Source organism: Sinocyclocheilus anshuiensis, unplaced genomic scaffold (genome assembly GCF_001515605.1).
Source record: "Sinocyclocheilus anshuiensis isolate Anshui unplaced genomic scaffold, SAMN03320099.WGS_v1.1 scaffold1170, whole genome shotgun sequence".
Lineage (NCBI taxonomy): Eukaryota > Metazoa > Chordata > Actinopteri > Cypriniformes > Cyprinidae > Sinocyclocheilus > Sinocyclocheilus anshuiensis.
Window position 1 is genome coordinate 779,181 of NW_015538055.1, and position 21,523 is coordinate 800,703.

At 37.4% G+C, this 21,523-nt stretch overlaps 1 protein-coding gene across 1 annotated transcript in view; it reads right to left on the reverse strand.

Annotated features, from left to right (window-relative positions):
• msi2b (musashi RNA-binding protein 2b) overlaps positions 1–21,523 on the reverse strand; it is a 290,893-nt gene that overhangs the window by 4,061 nt on the left and 265,309 nt on the right. The window contains exons 12-13 of the mRNA XM_016478837.1: positions 9,231–9,410; positions 3,215–3,369 (exon numbers count right to left, since the gene is read on the reverse strand). Coding sequence (XP_016334323.1) covers positions 3,215–3,369; positions 9,231–9,410 — 335 coding nt within the window. The remainder of the gene's footprint in view (positions 1–3,214; positions 3,370–9,230; positions 9,411–21,523) is intronic.

The window sequence follows — 21,523 nt, forward strand, 5'->3', positions numbered from 1 at the left end:
AACTAAGTTTAAAATTTTCTGTTATATTTATTACATATTTCAAATTATGCAGCAAATATATACTCGTTGTTTAACATTCTATATCTCAGTTAACGTCTACATTTAATGGCTGGAAATTGAAGATATGGGGTTAATTTAGGCTAAAAATCTTCAGGAAAAAAAACAAACAAAACAACAACAACAACAAAAAGGTGTTACATTTATTCCTGCTCTCCCCATTTAAATCTTTTACTGCCAAACAATGAAGTAAAATGGAAAGAAATATGTACATTTCAAAGAAGAAGAGAGAATAGAAAGTAAACTGTTGTAAGAAAGAACATTGATTTTTTTCAACAAAGATCAAGTAATTGCATATAATCATTTACATTCATGCCAACAATAACAACATTAATGAATTCATCTGAAATCACAATTCATGCAGCAAACATAAGCAAGAGACAAACGCTGTCAGAAGTCACATAGAAGCCTCAATCTGAGCAGGAAAACTGTGAACTTCACTTGTGTCAGGCTCCGGTCCAAACACTGAGCAACCTAAACATTGGCCAGATGTATCCACCTTTTTCCTAACGAGCCTACTGCGTTTTAAATTATGGGAGGCACTTCCGGTTTGGGGAAGTTACAGTCTTTTTGAGTCATTTTAAATCATAAAGCTGCGCCACAAATAATCCTTATCTGTCTGTTTGACTGAATGAGCTGTAAATTTTCCTTCATGTTCTATTTTCAGACGTCAGGAGAATAACGTAACGCTTAGTATTTTAATGTGACATGGTAGAAGAAGAACATCTATGGCAAGAGCTCTTTTCAATCCGATGTATTCTTTTCCTCCTGGTTACGTTCTTTCTTCCCTTGTATTCTGCCGTAACAGTATGAAAAAAGACAGCATACACTGCGCATTTGTGGTCTGTTCTGCCGATTTAATTTATAATACATCCCATGAATAATTCACTGGAATGCACTAAGAATCTCACATTTTTCTGCCCAAAAATCCTAATGTCTCTTTCCAGGTTTGTTTTCTCATAGATGCTTTAAAATATAATTGTCTCCCCTTTGCGCTTCTAATCCCTATTAGCAATGTTTACTGGAATGTTTCTAAAGCAGGTAAATATAATATTTGTAATCTGCTGAAATGACGGAAGTCACTGAAATATTATCACTCAATGTTAATGTACATGTTGGATTCAGGCAACATATAGACATATATAACCACAGTGATATTTAACACATCTGTAATATTGCTGCAATAATCGAGATTTTGGGGATATTCGTGGTCTGTTGAAAGTCATTTGTTAATGCTTTAACAATTTTCCATTTCCATTTAATGTTCAATGGTTATTATTTTGTTCACAGGCTGACTGTTTACAGTTTAACAGAAGTTACTCCCATAATTTGCGCAAAGCGTCATGGGGCGTAGGAAAATGGTGGATACATTTATAGAAAGAAATCTTTTGTAAAAAAAGCTTTTCAGTTTGTGAGGACGCTTCAGAGGCTAACAGAAACAGCAGTTCATGTCAGACAGCTCAAGAAAAAAGTATTTCTTCCTCCAGAACACTGTCAATCACCAGTGAGATGTTCTGAGGTTTTGAGGCCAACTTAAATTTGACTCTATTTAGGTTAGAAAAACTCCATCTGAAAGTCAAGAGCAAGGTGACATTGTTATTCTGAAAATCCCGTTTAGATTTAATGAGTGCCCGGTCTGTTTTGCCAACTGTACTTAAGGGCAGAAGAGAGAGACAGAAAAAAAAGTAATTTGCTTTTCCTCACAAACAAGAGATTGGAGGGCCATTGAAAGCAGAATGAATCAGAGGTGTGTGCAGATAGGCAATAAGCAGTGTCCTCACATACAAAGGCTCTTATTCATTTTTCCAGCAGATCTGGACGGCGGTTCAAAAAACGTCCGGAGTCGGTAACTCCCTCGGCAGCTTGTGATTTAGTGCGGCCTCACTCATCAACCCCCCTGCGAGTCGGCCCTGCTCCTTTTCTCTTCCGCCCAACTCCTGCTCCATCTCTCTGCTCCACTAAAGGTTAAAAACTAATGCACGGAAGGAATAATGAATGCCTATGGCTTCAAAGGGCAAGACAACTTATTCTTATGACAGGGTTTCTCACAAGAGTTGATTATCGCCTTATTGATTTACATATGCACTTTGTGTTGGGGACCTTTCAAAGGCTGCCTCTGGCATGCCCATCATCTGCTAGAAAAATAAAAAAGCCATTGTGTGCTGGAAACAAAATACCGGGTTGAAAATGAGAGAAGAACTAATTGTGAGATTTCTGTACTCCGGGCTGGCACATGAACAAAAGCACACTGACACATCACACTGCTGCTGACAGCCGGTACAAGTTCACAGTTTGTTATCCTGAAGTTGACAGAGGGAGAGGAATGCTGGTGGGAATGCAGAAATGTTAGCAATGCTAAAACCAACGCTATCGAACTTGAGCTATTTGCCAGGGCACCTGCTTTGCACTAATGAGACCATGATTTCACATTTTTCAGCCTTCAAAAGAGAGACATTTTTATAGCCTTATTCCTGATAATTAGTATGGGTAAAACATGCACATCTATCACACCTTTGGACCCATTGCAACCTAATGCATCTGAGATGATTTTAATACTTTTCTCACATATATTTGCTTTTTTGATTTCACATACCTGCACATAACACATTTTTTTTGTTCTATTAGTTGTGTTAGAATTATTTATTCCATCAGAACAAACTCAATTTTAAAATGTATTAGCTAATTAATTTATTAGCTAGATAATGTTTCAGAGGGAATTCATTAAAAAGTTTCCCCACTTTTGTACAAGGTATTTCAGCGCAAAAAAACTTATTTAAAATGATTGTCATTCTTTTTGTACAAAAATGCCTCATTTATATGCAAATTACAGCAAGATTCTATTTAAATAGAAATTATACATAAAAATGTTTTTTCGAAGTTATAATTAAAGATTAGAGTATGTTTTACAAGAAAATAATAGTTCAGTCTTTCTACTTTGAAATGTCAATGTGTTGCTTGCTGTTTCTTTGTAATTATTTGTGAAATCTATTAAAATCTAATCTAGTCTTTTTTTCCCTCAAACTATGGTAGAATATTCACTCTCTAAAAACTACAATAGCAGCTACATGAGTCTAAAAGCACTAACTCGAGCAGGGTGGTGAATGCATTAAGTGGGACAGAACAGAGAAACAGTGATGGAGGTGAATAGGGTACTTACAGCAATGCTGTGTCCAAAGCCGGAGCCGGGCTGGGGACTAGCAGCGCTAATGTAGTTGCCCACGCCGGAGTCCTGGCTGGTGGGGCCGTACAGGTCAGCCACTGGCCCGGGACTGCTGGCTCCAGGAAAGGCTCCAGGCCGGGGTGGGTTGGTGCCTGCCGGAGAAGTGGCCGTGCCAACAGTGATGTGAGCAGGGTTGCTAGTCAGGACTGCTGGTGTATAGTACTACTAACAAGCTTAGCACAAGCATGCACTATAAGCAAAAAATGTCATATTTTGAAAGGAAGTTGTGTGTGTACGTCTTTACTGCCTGAGGTGTTTTAGGAATTGTGGCCTAATGTCCTCTTTATGGTGCATCCAAAAGGTATGAAATGAAAAATAAAGAAGCTGGTCATAAATTCTTACACAAACACACACACACACACATTCCACAACTAGTCAGCTATACTTCAAGCTAGCAACTACTGCAGCAAAACATCTCATCATTCATGCAGATGAAAGTACACTTATGTATGTCGGACGCATCTTGCCAGCATTCACATGGCATGCATGCTACTCAAGTAGGTTTTAGGTGAGCTAGACTGCTGTGTGATGGAGATCTATGAAATTTTTTTTATACCTCTGAGGGCGTTTGTGATGTTTAAAAGTGTGAGTGAGAATGAATTGCTTCCTTCCAGGTTCTTTTCATTATCATAACCTCACCCTCTCTCCGCTCCCGTACACTCCCTTTCCCCCAATCTCATATCAAGTGCTCTAAACCCATCCTCCTTCAAATTTGACTGCCGGTTCTCCAGTCCCTTTCTGAAAATTGCACGGGGGATTTTGCCACAACACACCCTATCTAATCAACACCTGTCATTGAGAAAGTGGTCTCTCCTCCTCAATTTTTTTATTTATTTTTTTTTAAATATATACGGTGGTGATTATCTGGCAGTTAGCGTCAGGGGGCTATCAGGCCTAGCAGCTGCCTGGAAACCAGGAAATTGCTGAGGGTGTCTTGGGTAAAATGCGTTGAAGACTGAATCATGGAGTTTCCTCTCCACTGCGAGCGTGACTCCACTTTTGCTGAAGCTACATTTGAGTCTGAAAGCAGAAACTGTTGAAGATGAAGCCCGGGAGACGAAATTTAACACTCGCCAAGTGCAAATTGCAAGTAAAACTTGACTTTGGTGAATAAATAAAATGTTGCTGGGTCAGTTTGCTAAGAAATACAACATAAAACATATTTTAAGTCAAATTGTAAGAATGATTAACTAGTTGCTTATTAGCATGTCTATTATGAAAATATTGTCTGTTTATTAGTACTTATAAAGCACATATTCTGCATGACCACATTCTACATCCCTAATCCTACCCAATACCTAAACTTAACAACTACCTTACTAACTATTAATAAGCAGCAAATTAGGAGTTTATTGAGGTTTTCTTTAAATTTTTTTTTTTTTTTTTTTTTTTTTAAATATATATGGCGGTGATTATCTGGCAGTTACCGTCAGGGGGCTATCAGGCCTAGCAGCCTCCTGGAAACCAGGAAATTGCTGAGGGTGTCTTGGGTAAAACGCGTTGAAGACTGAATCATGGAGTTTCCTCTCCACTGCGAGTGTGACTTCACTTTTGCTGAAGCTACATTTGAGTCTGAAAGCAGAAACTGTTGAAGATGAAGCCCGGGAGACGAAATTTAACACTCGCCAAGTGCAAATTGCAAGTAAAACTTGACTTTGGTGAATAAATAAAATGTTGCTGGGTCAGTTTGCTAAGAAATACAACATAAAACATATTTTAAGTCAAATTGTAAGAATGATTAACTAGTTGCTTATTAGCATGTCTATTATGAAAATATTGTCTGTTTATTAGTACTTATAAAGCACATATTCTGCATGACCACATTCTACATCCCTAATCCTACCCAATACCTAAACTTAACAACTACCTTACTAACTATTAATAAGCAGCAAATTAGGAGTTTATTGAGGTTGTAGTTAATGGTTTGTTAATAGCGAAAATATGACCTTAAAATAAAGTGTGAGCGTTGCGTTAAAATAAAGTGACACAGGCAATTCTAATCAAAGATGTTGCGATGTACATGTTTTCTTCTAACAACTTGTGGAATCAGAAGTTTATGAAAGCTTTTAATAGTGCTTAAAGTTTTCTCTAGAACAAACATTCAAAAACAAAACAATATGAGAAATGATGTGTTATGTTTTTATGACAGATGCAGTTTCACTAACAGACACAATAAAAAAAATTTCAAAGGACAAACAGCTGTTAGCTAAATAGCAAAACAGAATTTCATGGTTGGAAATAAATAAGTTACGTAAGATTTCTCAATTGGCAAAAAACTTTTGTGTTAACTGAAATCAAGCTGATAAAAACAACAACACTAAATTAAAAAATGTTTTTTATTAAATCTAGAAATTTTGCAACTAACTGAAATAAGTTTAAGCACTACAATTACTAACTAGAAATAAATAAAAACTAAAAGCTGAACTAAAAATAAATAAATAAATAACAATATTAATAGTAATATTAAAAAAATAATACATAAATAATACGAAAATAATACGGAAATAACACTGATCAAATGTCAGATGTGGGGATCCTGGCCACAAAGTTTGTTTGCCGAAGTTGAAACTTCTGAACCTAAACACAAATCCCCAGAGCAGAAATACTGACAAATGTGTAAAAGGAGCAAGGAGGGGCTAGAGGGGGTTTTGGGGGGAAAACTACAATTAGACTAATTATATCAGACCACTTGAGCTATGGCTGCTGTCATTTGCAGATGACCCCTCCATTTCATTGCTGTTGAGGCGAATTAAGGAAAATAAAAACAAATGCATGAATTATATTAAATGAACGCTCTCAGAAACTTTGAGGCCCCTTGCTGTGCCATGCTCAATTTTTCTCCTACGTGCGGACCTCTATGACACTTCCATTAATAAGCGAATATTAAATCAAGTTCCTCCACAGGCGAAGGCCTTCAGATCAGCGCCCATTGAAGGGGGAGTCTATTACTGCAGCAGCCTCCAAAAAACTGAGGAGGGTAAAAGATATCTGTGTGAATGGAATATTAGCCTGGAGGGCTCATGTAAGACAGCAAATATGTTAGATAGAGGGCAATATGCCGCCGTGAGTAAACCAAACGAGGCAGACTCACACAATCCGTCTGCTTTTCACACAAATGAGAACACAGACAACAGGACAGGTGAGCGGCTCAGAGCTCTCACTTCTAAATGTCAGTGTATCAAAATAGCATCAGCTACTTCTAGGGATGATGGGAAAGCATGCATATCCACCACTAGATCTGAGTGGAGGGGAAAATGGCTGTCTCTAATTCACCACTTGTTTGCAAATAGCCCACTATAATGTAAAATATTACATTGATTACTAAAATAATTTAGTAAAATAAGTAGTAAAAATAAATTAAGTAAAAAAATTTCAAGTAAAAATATTCAAACATCTTTAAAAGAAAATACATTTACTTCAGAAGCAAACTTGATTTAAAAACATAAAAGTAAACAAACAACCAAAAACATAGTTAAGATTAAAAATGCTTTCCAGAGAATTATTTACAGAGAATATATCCTGAATTACATTATTAGTAATGTTTTAAGAATAATTATTTTCAGTAAAATTAAGATATTTATGATTTAATAATAATAATAATAATAATAATAAAAACACTGACCAAAAATATGCTTAATTCAATATATATATATTTTTGAACAACAACAACAACAAAAAAATGTAGTTTTTCAATTTTTCTTTTTAGGTAAATTAATCTCAGATTTTTTTTTTTTACTGAAAACAAACAAACAAAACTGATTAAAATGATTTTGGTGGTCAATATGAATTGAGCAAACACACTATGAAAGGCTCTAAAAACAGCAGGGTGTCAGACAAATGATGACATGCGTCATAAGTTCTCTTAAGTGTTAACTCCTGTCTTGAAATTGTTCTCGGACTGATCTGGATCAAAGCTTACACACTTAAATTAGCTTTTCCCTTGTCACGAATAAAAAGCTTCTAAAATAAGGGGGGAAACCAGCACACTGTAAGTGACAGCCCTGGTTAGCATCACGTACTGAGCTATGACTGGCTTCTGTATTCTCAATAGACCAGCGCTAATAAGACATGGTGATTCGCTTTTATATCTCCAGAAGCCATCAATGGGGATGTGCTCATTAACAGATCAGGAAATTGTTTTTGTAGCTCAATACTGCTGTGAAACGAATTCATACATTACCATCTATGATGGATTTATTTCAAAAACTCCTATTATGTGCAATGTGTTTAAGAGCATGCAATCATTTAGACTTTCATATATAGGAAGAAAAGGAGAGTGTTGCCAAAAGGACACATCTTGGAGGTTAAGTATATTGCTCACATGGTTGAAAGAAATGTAGAGAACATTATAATCAACAATCATCAATATGGTCAACATTCCTTGGCATTCCCTAACTGGGATCTGAACCAGAAACTGTCTGGTTGCTGGTGTTGATGCCTAATCCACACATGCCTCAATGTCAGCAAGACAGTTTATTAGTCATTATCATGGCTCTTGATGGCACTTTTTTTTTTTTTGCTAAGATGTGTCTTGTTTATTGCCAAGATCTCAAGACTGCCTTCCTTTGAACAACAGGCTACTGAATATAAAGTGGAGCACTACTGTTTTTAAGAGGGCCGAGCGTCAGTTCTGTGGAACACTACCATGAAGCATTAAAAAATATGCCAAGAGTTTGGGAATAGCAAAATTCTTCCCTTTAAATGTGCTGTCAAAAAGACATTTTTTCATCCATTCTACACACTCTTCCCATTTTCACTTATTATTTTATGTAATTCTATCTCCAGTGGCCACAAAAAGTATTTGAACACTTCAGCCACATTTAAAATGCCTGAACTTATTTGCATTAGATAAGAAAACATCAAACCAAGGGGATTTTTTTTCTTGTTACATCTGAAATTTCTATGAAACTATTCCACTATCATTTGACAACCAGAAAATTCCCAAATACTTTCTCATCAAGTTTAATCTAGTGTTTTATCATTTCAAATCTAACAAACTTATTTTTATGAAATATTTTGCTTGAAAAGTGTGCATGTGTTATCCTTCTTTACAATAAACACCACTTGGTTTGTCATTTTGTATGTACTGCAAAGACATTCATTTATTTTAAAGTGACTTAAAAGGACAGTTCACCCACATATGAACATTCTGTCATCATTTACTCAAGCTCATGTTGTTGTTTTTTCCCGTCAGAACACAAAACAGAGACATTTCTCGATATCTTCTTTTGTGTTCCACAGAAGAACCTAAGACACAGGTTTGGAATGACACGAGGGTGACTAAATGATGACAGAATTTCCATTTTCGGGTGAACTATCCATCTAAGTGTCTAAATACATTTTGGAGCCACTGTATATGTTCTCAAATAGAATGCACACAACAAAAAATACAACAAAAAAGGGGATGCTTTAACAATACTTATCAGTATGTGATACTTTGTCCAAATGCGGCAACTAAGTGATACAATCAAATTCCAACAAATGGCTTGTCACTTTATACTCATGTACATGACGTTTGGATATCATTTATCACATGCCAGCAGGCTGACAGTTGAGCGGTATGGAGCCGATGGTTGTGTAATACATATATACGTGTCTGAGTATGTACCGCACGAGATATGAACTGGCAAGCATGAACGCATATGTCGCATTTCCCGGTTAATTGCACAGGGACTGTGACCGCAGCCAAATTGGATATATCTCGACAGTACATATGCATTAGCGGCCACGTATACAAGCTCACGTATATATGCATTCCCTCAAATCCACAGGCGAAATGACAGTGCTACCACAATTCAACATGCAGCAAACTGCAAGGATGCACAAATCCCTCGCTTTCCCTTCTCATCTGTCCCCCTCTCTCTCTTTCTCTCTTGTTTTAATGAATGGCAGGGTGATGAATAAACCACATGAATCAAATCAATCATTGAATAAAGGAGAGGCGGGTACACACCTGGGCTCTTATACTGATCCGGGCTGGCCAGGTGCTGGAGAGGGGAGTTGCAGGCTGATGTGGCATGCTCGCTTTGCAGCAGCTGAGCCGCCTGGGGGCCCAGGGAGCCATAGTCCGCAAAGGAGAAGGGGGGCCCCCGTTGGTCGCTTGGCGAGGAATAGAAACCGTAATCGGGGAAGCCTGGGAGATACAGTACAGGGGAGGAGGAGGAAGGGAGGAGGAGGAGGAGTGGGATTTTTACTATTGCTGCAATTACTATTGCATAGTAATGTTATGAGGCAATGCTTAATATCTGACTTGCATGGTTGTACAATACAGCGTGCACTGGGAAAATAGATGGTGAGTTTGTAAAGCCACATCTTGCTGTTTCCTATCTGTGTGACTGTGTGTGTGAATGTGACGGTGAGTGTGTGAAGACTTGCTGGCCACCACTTTACACTATACTACTATAAATACTTGGGTTTGCTGCAGACGGAGGTACTGACACACTACAGATCAAATAAGCAAACAGAAGTTGTGGTTTAAAAAACTTTTATTTGATGATTACATAAAAACTGACTGACCTTAATAAATGTTCTGAGAAAGGAACGCTCATCATTAGACATGCTAATTTGGATTCAGCATTCACAAATACAACAAGCAGAAAAATAACTAGAATACCACTGTTAACCGAACCTCAAAGCATGCGTTACATAATGTCATCCTCCTTATGAGGTTTATAATATGTGGTTAATTTTTCTTTAATATGTCAAAATATTTACAAATATAAGAATATTTTATTGTGTATGAGTACATGTGTGTTTGTGTGTCAATCTGTTGAACAAACTATTTTGAGTAAAAGGACTCTTAAATATTACATACAGTGGCCTTAGAAAGTTTTTGGATAGTAAGGTCAGACTAAAAAAAATATGAATGTCATTGCATTATATCTCACAATATGCATTTATTTTGAAATAAAAAAGTTAAATACTTCCCAAAAAGTGGGTTTTAATAAAGTTCAAAATGAAAATTACTTAAACACTTTCTGGTAAAGTCATTTTGGAAAACAACAACAACATCAAAAACATCACCATTTGATGCCACTTTGTTTGATATTTCATATCTAATGCGATGATATTCTGACATTTAAAAGTGAGACTTCAGCATCTAAATACTTTTTGGGGCCACTGCACACAAATAATTATAAATAAAATTAAATACTAATTCCCAAAATGTTGCTTGTATACAAATGAAAAACAACTATTACATAACCAAACTCAAGTCTGTCACTCTCTCTGAGTGAAAAGCAGACAAATATGAGAAGATGTAACCAGTGCTTAATTTGTAAATGAATAATTTCCGGATCCAAAAAAGCAATTAAAAGGTGCTGTGACTGACACTGAAAATACAACTTAAGTTTTCCCGGAACATTCAATGATGTCACTAAACGTTGATGCCACAATTATAAGAGAGCATCGTTCACAAGTTTCTGCATTAATCTAACTAGGGCAAGCTTCAAACCCTGGGTCAAAAATGGGTTGCCAGGATGATTTTAGGAAAATGTATATCTAAGATACATTAAAAATAACAAAATTTGTTTTCATAAAAATAAAATTCAATCATAGTATTGGTATAAATATGCGAAAAATATCTGACTTAAGTTTTAATTAAACGTGCATCCTAGCTTTATTTGACAAAATCACAAATATTCTGTTGTTATTTTGAGTGTGCAAAAGTAAAAGTAAACACTTTGTGCTTTTGAATAATGTATTATTCTTATCTGTATGACCAAAAATGATGTATTTTATGTTTCAGCTGTTCAATTGCGCCTCGCGCTCTCGCTCGCTCTCTCTCTCTCTCTCTCTCGCTCTCTCTCGCTCTCTCTCTCTCTCTCTCTCTCTCTCTCTCTCTCTCTATTATCAAAATAAAATACAGTCAACCAAAAATATAAAAGTTTACACTGGTCAATTTAAATAGTCCGTGGTATAACTGGTCCACTTTGTAGCCTATGCCAAGCACATTTTTGATGATGTGAAGAGGATATTTCTGTTGATATACGAACGCGTGTGAAGTAGGCTACAAAGCCTCTACATTATAAATAACAGTTTCATTCAAATACATTGCGAATATGGAAACATGAGGATTTGTGCCGAATGAGAGGTACGTGAGCCCAATTAACGCCTGGTACTTTCAGTTTCGCTTTGTTTTGGTTTCTTTAGGTTTATATATTTTTATTTCATTCTTGTTATGTTCTGAATACCGTTACATTTATATGATTTGTTTTGGAGTGAGCTATACTAACGTATAGCTATGTTTATAGTGTTTATAATGTTTATACATTATAATATTTCACTTTATTCGGTATTATTTCTGGTAAAGCAGTACCAATCAATGAGAGCGAGCAACTTAAGAAAGCTGACTGGTCACGGTCAAAAATATGTTGAGGACCAATACATAACCTCCAAATACATAAATCTGCGCTCGCTCTCATATGCATGCACGCAATCTAATGCTGGATCCTTAAAAACAATTACCGGAACGCAAAATTCCAAAATCTGACAATTTCCGGAACAGGATCCGGCTCAAATTAAGCACGGGATGTAACCTTGTAGCTGAGAAGAAGACCTGAAAATTATCCATAGCTGATGGGCTGTAATTAAGCTGACCCCGTCCTGCACTGCTTGCTGTTGTTACAGACGTGGAACTGTGAACTTGAGGGAAGGTGTTAAAGAGAGGGATGGAAGGAGCTCACAGAACTCCAGTGTACCTGCGCTAACTGTTTATAAATAGTCAATATAGCCCCTCTGCTAGAGCTTTATATCAGCCAACCTATCAGCCCAGAGAGTGTCTCATTAGAGCAGCCTTGGTGAGGTAGTACATACGATTCTTCTTCCTTTTCCTCTGCTTTAATTAGTTTCAGATCTCAGATATACACAGCAGAACAAATGAGGTCTATGCCAGCCTACATTTAAGAAGAGTTGAGGGAGTGATTGTAGCTGAGAAGACCTGAAAATTATCCATAGCTGATGGGCTGTAATTAAGCTGACCCCGTCCTGCACTGCCTGCTGTTGTTACAGACGTGGAACTGTGAACTTGAGGGAAGGTGTTAAAGAGAGGGATGGAAGGAGCTCACAGAACTCCAGTGTACCTGCGCTAACTGTTTATAAATAGTCAATATAGCCCCTCTGCTAGAGCTTTATATCAGCCAACCTATCAGCCCAGAGAGTGTCTCATTAGAGCAGCCTTGGTGAGGTAGTACATACGATTCTTCTTCCTTTTCCTCTGCTTTAATTAGTTTCAGATCTCAGATATACACAGCAGAACAAATGAGGTCTATGCCAGCCTACATTTAAGAAGAGTTGAGGGAGTGATAAAGAAATATAAATAAAAGAAAAGAGAAAGGAATGCTGATTCTCTCACAGGCTGTAGCTGCACTGCTCTGACCTTCTCCAATCACTCATTAATTATCCACCTCTAGTCTGCTGACTGCTCACCTCGGCCCAAACCTTGAGTCTACTCTAATGGAAAAACAACAATGGCTGCATTTTTGGTCACCAAACACATTTGTTAAAGACCCAGAGATTTGTTGGTATTGCTTATACACTACATGGCCTACAGTAGGTGGACAGTGACACCAGTGTAATTCTCAAACAAAAATGAAATTTTGTTTTTATATGTCGTCATCATTAACGAAGAATGTCTAAGTCATACTGTGATTATACTCTTTCCGCAACAACTCACTAAACCTAATTTATAGTACCTTACGTCTCTTCACAACAAGGACTTGTTTTATAATCCAAAAAATGTTTGAATATTTGGTTTAATTAGGCACTGGTCAAATAAAATGTTGTTTTCATGGCTCAAAATGAGTAAAACTGACTAAATTAATGAATATGACAAATAAATATTAAACTGAAATCTCCTTACACAAACATATAAAGTAGAATGAGGTGCACCAAAGCAAAATACATAAGGATATGGTTTTAAGGATAAGGTGTGGAGGAAATTGACTAGCTTACACAAACCCCAAACTTGAACCACTATTGAAGACCTTTGAGAAAAGTCAAATCCCTGCAACCAGAGGAGTAGAAGCTGTCAGGAAGGACTGACTCCCCATTAATGCTAATGGTTTTGGAATTAAACAAGCACATACAGATGTGGTGTTTGCTGTCCACATATTTTTGGCTATGTAGTGTACCTTTCTCGGGTGTCTTTCCAAGAAAAAGCTAAATAAAATGTGTTGCAAATTCCTATATTTGCATTCTGTTTCAGGGACTGCCAAAACAGACCGGAGAAATTCATAGGCACAAGCACTGAAAAGATGCTTACGAACAGTAAACAGAAACGAGCATGAAAATCCCCATCCTGCCAGTACCTACACTCCCAAACGCGAATAAATCACAGATGCATCCCGACGTTCAAGCTCTCTCCCGCCAACTGTGCAAAAACGAAGGAAATGCCTGAGGTTTGCTCAGAATCTTCAAGTGTTTCAGCTTCCCGGAGAGGAGGGGAAAGCCCACTCCAGTACGCACATCTTTAATCATTTAAGGAAAGCAACCAAAAATGCACTTAGGCTGAATCCATTTTTGATGGGCCTCTAATAGATGGGCGTCCTTGAGGTTCAAAGGGAACCCTGGACGCTCCTCTTAATTAGACAAGCTGCCATCCCGTCCTGTTTCCCCTCATCCTCCTAATTAGATCTTTAACAACAAACAAATGAAGACCTTTTACAGGCGCGTGTTGCACGGCCCGCCTCGTCCCCACCAAGAAAGGGGGGGGCACAGAGACGTCCTTTTTGTCTAACACTCCCCGGCCCTGCCGCGTGCGACAATGGCTGGGTCCTGCCGCAATCTGCATAAATATTCCACCTAATTTCCATGGAGTGGGAACGGTGGGACACAAAATACGGCATTACTGCACGTACAACAAACACACCTGGTTTCTTTGTTTGCATTGACAGAGAAAATTAGACCTGAAAAGCTGTTCGTTTTAATGCAGTGGCAGGAAAGGTCTTATCTAATAACGGCCTGCAGAAATTACGTTTATTATCCAGGTAGATCACGTCCAATGACAGTGCTATCTGAAGCAGAAACACAGAATAAAATGCAGTTAAAAAGTGCCCATTTACTGTCTATAGAGAAAGCCATCTGGCGGAATAGGGCTGCTTGATTACCTTCGCCGGCTAATTCTCTCTCTGAGCGCATGCAAATGATTCACTTTGACCAAGTGGAAGTGAGGGAAAAAAAAAGTGGAGCTAAATTAAACACTGCCGTTTTTAAACATCAAAAGTTGCCACAATAATGGCTCCTCCGTGATGCGCCACAGTATTGTACGCTGCCAATCAGACAGAGAATAGCACTCGGAATGTTTTATGCCTCTGTGAATAACTCCGGGATGAAGCGAGGACGCAGGGTGTGAGTTTTGCGTGCGACTATGTGTGTCCTTCCATTAATAGGCACAGCGAACACTTTCTTTAACTGCAACCCCACAGTCAAACTACACAAAAAGCTTAATATCTTCTCTTCTCCTTCCACAAAAACAAATACAGTACTGTGTTGTGTACCATGGGCCTCTCCCCTTCGCTCAAAGAGAAATCTAATTACTCTATAATGGCAGGTTTGGGGGGAGCGCGTACATCGTTGACAGGTGATAGATGCGTAAACTCACTTCCCCCGACTTGATGAATAGCAGTATAGAAACGTGAAGCTTTCGCTCGTGGTGGGCGTATGACAGCACCTCATCTATTCATCATTCTGCCCCTGTGAGCTTCACGGAGGCCCGTGAACACACTCCGAGGTCGTGTCTGAACAGCTGGGAGTAGGTCATCCAGATGTGCCTTTGTCTGGGCAACATCTGCACTGAGCCCAGACCCCCAAGCAAGGGGAGGGACGGGGGGCCGACGTGGGAGCGAGCTCAGAATGGATGCACTCTGGAAGGTTGTCAACCGCACCATTACGAAGCCCATCTGGGTGCTTCAGAGCTGTTGCTGAGATGAAAGCACTGGTTGCTTTTTACTCCCCACCCCACCGCTGCAGCTTTGTGTTATTATACATAATATCTGTCAGAGCAGCATCAAGAAACAGATTGCTAAATACATGAATACATAAATAAGAGGCCCTTTTATCAGCTATTTAATGAACAGAGAGTGGCAATTTGTCATACATGCATCAACACAGTGGTGGATAGACTTTTGTTCTAGTCGCATTAAAGTCAGGACTGCATCAGTTGACAGCCAGTGCAATATCAAGACATGGGCAAGATTGGTCAATATAATGAGTTCAATAAACTCAAAGCTATTTTTAAATGAGTTATACAGTAAGTTTAACACTAAAAATGAGGGAGTCATAAGTAAAGAATAAAACCTTTGCAGCAATAAAATATAAAGTGACTCGTTTCTGGTTAAACATATCTCGTATCAAACTGAGATTACCTGTCCTGAATTACTCCTTATTTGTCAAAACGGACAGTAACTGTGAATGCTAGCCCTCAGGATGGTACTACAGTGCCTCAGGCAGTCATTTTTCCTCGCACACGAACATCTAATTGGCTAACATGTTTTCTGGGCAAATCATCCATAGGCCTGCTTGTATTGATCTGTAAGGCTGTAGGGAAAATAAAGTGCTAAAGCTCTAGATTGGCAGAAGATACATCTATGTTTGCAATGCTATTCACAGAAAAACACTGTGACCACTGATCTAAATATAATGACTGGATCACTCATTGCATTCTAAACTGCCGACAGTCAGTGAAGCCACCAGAAGTGTTCGAGCCGCCATCTTACTATTCCCTACCGGCAGAGAGCACCACTGAGTCACAGCTAAAACACTGACCTAAAATCACCCGATTTGAAGTGAGTCAGTCACAAGGGATTAGTTTTTATGTTAGGTGTATGCAAATTCAGTTTTACTTCAGATGTTATCTGCAGTGTTTATGGTCTTTTTGGGCAGGATAAGCGATATATTTAAATCGTTAAGGTGGGTGTGTCTGCTGCGCACTGCCGACACAGGTAACTGATCCAATACAAAATATAGCCTATTTCTTTATGTACGTAATTATTCAGGAATTATTAAGCATGAACGTATTAGTATCAGAAATTGATTTGAATATATAATGAATAATACAATAGCCTCTGTTACTATATTGATTGTACTGAAATGAAAAGCTTAACTTACCATGCATCATCTTGGAAATAAAGCTTCACGTCTTTAAGTCCGTACTGTATGTCAGTTATTTCTCTGAATAAATTATGATGTGTATATTTTTAATGTCCTGATTGAGCAACATCTATTTCAGACTCTCCAAGTTCGCGCAAATATGTTTACTAGCATTACTGTTTCCATGTAAAATGTTATGTATTTATGCTAAATTAATAATTAATTTAACCGCCGTTTAAATCATTACCTGCTTCAAAATGAATGGTGTTAACGAAATCATTGTTGAAACATTTGCAGTTAGCCTACTGTACGAATCAAAACACTATAACAAAATGACATAATGACTACAAGGCGAATGAAGGTATGTGTATACAAATCTTTCTTCAGATTTCAGAATAAGCACTTTGTCATTTGTTATATATATGTTGAGGTCGTGTCCGTCTGATGTTTATCATGTTCATCTGATGTTCGCTACTGTAATGAAGTAACTTTTTAATAAGCAGGGGAAATTCCCGACATTAAATAAATAACCGTTTACATGCCTAGAGTGTTTGCATTGTAAGAATGTACAGGGATACTTCAGATTTAAAAACGCTGACTAGTTAGGTGATGTTTTCTCATTAAATTCGCTTTCCTATTAATTCAATAGAACGTTTACGCACACTAGGGATTACCAATATGGCGGCGCGGCGGCTTCACTTTCATGACGTCATGAGCAATCCAGTTCTCTATTATAGATCAGTGACTGTGACAGATTTTATCTGTCAACATCTGACATTGTCATATACAGTCACATCAGCATCACACTGCAGTACACCAACACAATAAAAAATAAAAAAGCAAAGCAAAACAAAACAAAACAAAAGAAAAAGAAAAAAAGAAAACAAAAATCTAAACAAAAAACATTAATTAACATTTAACATTTAACAATTAACATTAAACAAATTAAATAAAAACAGAGAAAAATACAAACCACAAAACACAACAAAAGCAACAAAATGCAAAATAAAACAAAGAAAAAACAAAACAAAAAACATACAAAACAAAAAGCAAAATTAAAAAAAAAAAAAAAAATGCTAAAGCAAAATCATCAACTAAAAGAAATAAATAAACTAATTAATTAATAAAACAAAACAACTAAAAAAAAAAAAAACAGTTATGATGTTTTTGTCTGCTAACTCCTCACTTTCTGCTTCATTTAGATCTTAGGAGGAATTCAAGTAGTCAAATCAATCAGACCAATTACTAAGGTCTTTTGATAAAAACAAATTATTAAATTGAGATGAGTTCTGTGTCAGACACCGACACAAAATTCTGTTCATCCAGCAGAAAAGTCTTAGTAAAACTAAAATGTGTTTGCATTGCAATTTAACCTCATGTACTGTTGGTCGCTACTGAAGAAGGTAGAAAAAAAACCTCTTTCTCTGCTTGGATCAGGCTCATTGCAGTCAGAACGGCTCACACCTGACCTGTCAGCAGTCTATTACCACAATTAGCCTGCTGATGTTAGCGAAATACTGCCATTTACAGAGTCTTTTCATGGGGGGACGATGGAAAAGCTGACATTTCGCAATGTGACTTTCAAACACTTTTTTTAAAAAAAGCTCAAGGACTTGCCTTGGAAATAGCATTTCACACAATCATCTACTCCAGGCAGAAATGTCAGTCGCAGAGAGGGAATCCGTACACTCGAACAAAAACAGACTGTCGTTCTATAAAAAGCACTGACCCTGCAATTCCATACTCAAGAGACATTATGTTTTATCTCTCGGTCTCTCAATCTCTCTCCACTTGAATAATGCCGGTAGCACTCTTCCTTTCTAACACATCCTTTTTACTAAGGTGCCAATAAACTTGTCAAAAGTGCCTTCAAATTAGCGAACGTCCACAATTAGCTACCTCATTTCCACCTATGTCATCTTTAAAGAATTACAATCGCTCTTTGCTGCCTCCACAAAGCATCACTCTCCATTCAAAGATGGTCTTTTCTAGTCGTATATTAGAGTAATTATCATTACAAAATGCCTCTTCTAGCTGAAGGCGGCATAAATTGTCTACAGATAATGTTTTAACATTTAAGCTTGCAAATCCTAAAAAATTATGCAAACAACAAATGAAAAACGTGTTTTGTGACTAGCGCTCGCACCACTGCGCATAGGTGGAGTGGAGAAACGGACAGCTAGCCGCAAGATGGTGAAAACATACATCTATCTTCATCAGGAGCATGACAGACAAGTATGAAGTGCGTTTCATATTTGCAGCATGGGCGGCTGGCACCGTAGAGACGGTCTGGCCTAGATTGCACCTGCGGACACCACAGCTAGCGAGGCAGACACAGCTGCAGTCCGGAGCCTGTCTGTCAGGATACAACAGCTAATGGAGAGTGACACAGGTTTTCAGTGCCGCCCGCTTCTCTAACTCGCACGCGAGTGCACACGTGCTGTACTTTAACCTCGCTGTAGAAGGAAAGAAGAACAGATGGAGGGAGGGAAGGGATGCCAGAGCCTGAAAGAAGCTGGAGGGACAAGTCTCGCCCCAGGGACACCGGTGGCCCTTTGTCCCCGGCCCAGGTGAGCCGAGGTGATGAGGGTGTCAGGTCTTCAGTTCTAGGATGTGCTATTGCGAGATGTGCAGTGTCAGATAACTTCTGCATCTCCTGTGAGTCATCTCTCACTGTTTGCCAAAGAGCTAAGAGGAAGTGGGGCGGCACTGCCAGAATGTCATTCTAAAAACACTCAGTTCATTCTGACACATGCTGCAGGAGATCTCCATGAGTCAGATATACTTTTACACACCTCCTTCTTCTCTTCAAGCTGAATGGGTAAACACTTGAGAAAAAGTATTTTCGATCCAAAACGTGTAAAACATGTAAAATGCAAAAGACGATAGACATAATGCATTCTTTCCAAATACAAGTTAATAGACATGACCACCTACTCAAATCTACATCTACAGTTTCTACCAGAACCACTAGAGAGGCATGCAGTCAACTAACAGACACATATAGGTTCAAGAAAAAAGAAGCAGAGAGAAAAGATTGAGTAAAAAGAATGGAATGAAAAAGGCGAGAACAACAAATATACTTGAGGTGGATGGAATAAAGAATAAAGTATTGACAAGTGTTAAAGGTTTAGTTAATTCAAAACTACACTTCTTCATCATTTACTCACCCTCATGTTGTTCCAAGACTGTGAATGGGGACTGGAGCATTTACGCTTTAAGGATGGAAAAGCACCATAAAAGGATCACAAATTTGGTTTGAGTGGACTGTGAAATAATCATTTTGTGAACTGGATTAACCTATTCAATAGAAATATCCAATTCAAATACATGATTCATTTACAAAACCAAGTGTTATTATCATTAAAACTAAAACTATTAAAAACATTTTTGTTAACTGAAACAAAGCTGAAATAAAATGTAAATATTAGATAAATTAGAAATGCCTTGGAAACTGAAATGAGTAAAAGCAACAAATAAACTGAAACAAAACTGAAATCAATATATTAAACCTAAATAGTAATATTTAAAAAGCATGACAAAAAATTAAAAGCACAGAACTAAATATTACGCTAAAATTAAAACTGAAACTGTAAAAATTAAACCTTTTTTTTTTAAGTATGCATCACTTTTATCATACGTTTACTTTTGGAAGCTTCAGTCCCCATACATTGTAACTGCATGAACAAAGAGTGAATTTCTCCTTTTTGTATTCATCTGAAAGAGGAAAGTCACAAAGATTTTAAATAGCATGAGGGTGAGTAAATAATAGAATATTTTATGAACTATCCCCTCCAGTTTGCACTATATGATAAACAGATCAGAAAAAAGGAAAATGGTATAAAAAATAATACTGAAACCCAAGGACACAGGATACGATTGAGAGAGAAATTAGAAGGGAAGGGGGAAGTACAGGAGCAGGGACAAACCTTCCGCTGGAGTGTGACCAGAGGACAGTGTGGAGAGAGGAAGTCAACTGGTGCTGTCTCTGACTTACACACACTGGCTTTCAGCAAGACCAAACCAAACAAGAGAGAAACAACAGAAACATGACCATCGGCCCAGCGTCCTACACACCAACAGGGTTGGTTTGTGGGTGTTTTTATGATCGTTGATATACAAATTAAAAGTTAGCATGCCACTTTCAAGTTCTAGATGAAATCTGGGGTGCAGATACATGCCATTTCATGAGCTTCTGCAGTATGTACTGGCTTTAGCAAACATGCTGTAATATCTTGAAGTGCATTTATGTACATTTAACAATCATAATCAGTTTAAAATGCTAAACCAATCTGAAAATTAGTAATGAAGCTCGTAATGAACATGTTCCCAGACCATAAAAAAATATTTGCTGATCAGTCTGTTAACCGAAGCATAATGATCAATTGCTACCAAGTGAAGATCTGTTTCATGGACCCTAGCTAAATATATATTGGCCTAGCTAAAGTATGTCTCATTCATTTTATTACCTTACTGACAATAAATAATCATAAAAGGATGACTCAAATCTGTGGAGTATCAGGCTTTAAATCAGGGGTTCTCAATCATCTTTGGGTTGCAACCCTTTTTTTTTTTTTGGTTTCATTTTAAAACATATTCAAACAGAAAAGCGTTCTTTTAACTTGTAATAATATTTCACAATATTAGAGTTTTTACAGTATTTTTAAGAGACTTCTTATAAAAGGAAAACAAATTACAAAAATATATATTAGATTAGATTAGATCAGAGATGCACCAATATGACATTTTCTTAGCCGATACCGATAGCCGATTATTCAGAATGATATCTGCCGATACCAATGCCGATACCGATAGTTTAGTTTTCTTAAGGGAAAAAAAATCTCTCCCAACTAATGATGTGAACTATACAAGGAACCCTTTCATTTGGTACATTTGAGGTTAAAATAAACAACGACACTATTATATTCAATGCTGATATAATAATAATCAGATATAATAATCACACTCAAATAAAAACTTTGTATACAACTCAATTGCACATAAGGTAATTATCATAAAAATGTGTCTTCATGACAGATTTATTAAAACATACATACAGGTGCATCTCAATAAATTAGAATGTCATGGAAAAGTTCATTTATTTCAGTAATTCAACTCAAATTGTGAAACTCGTGTATTAAATAAATTCAATGCACACAG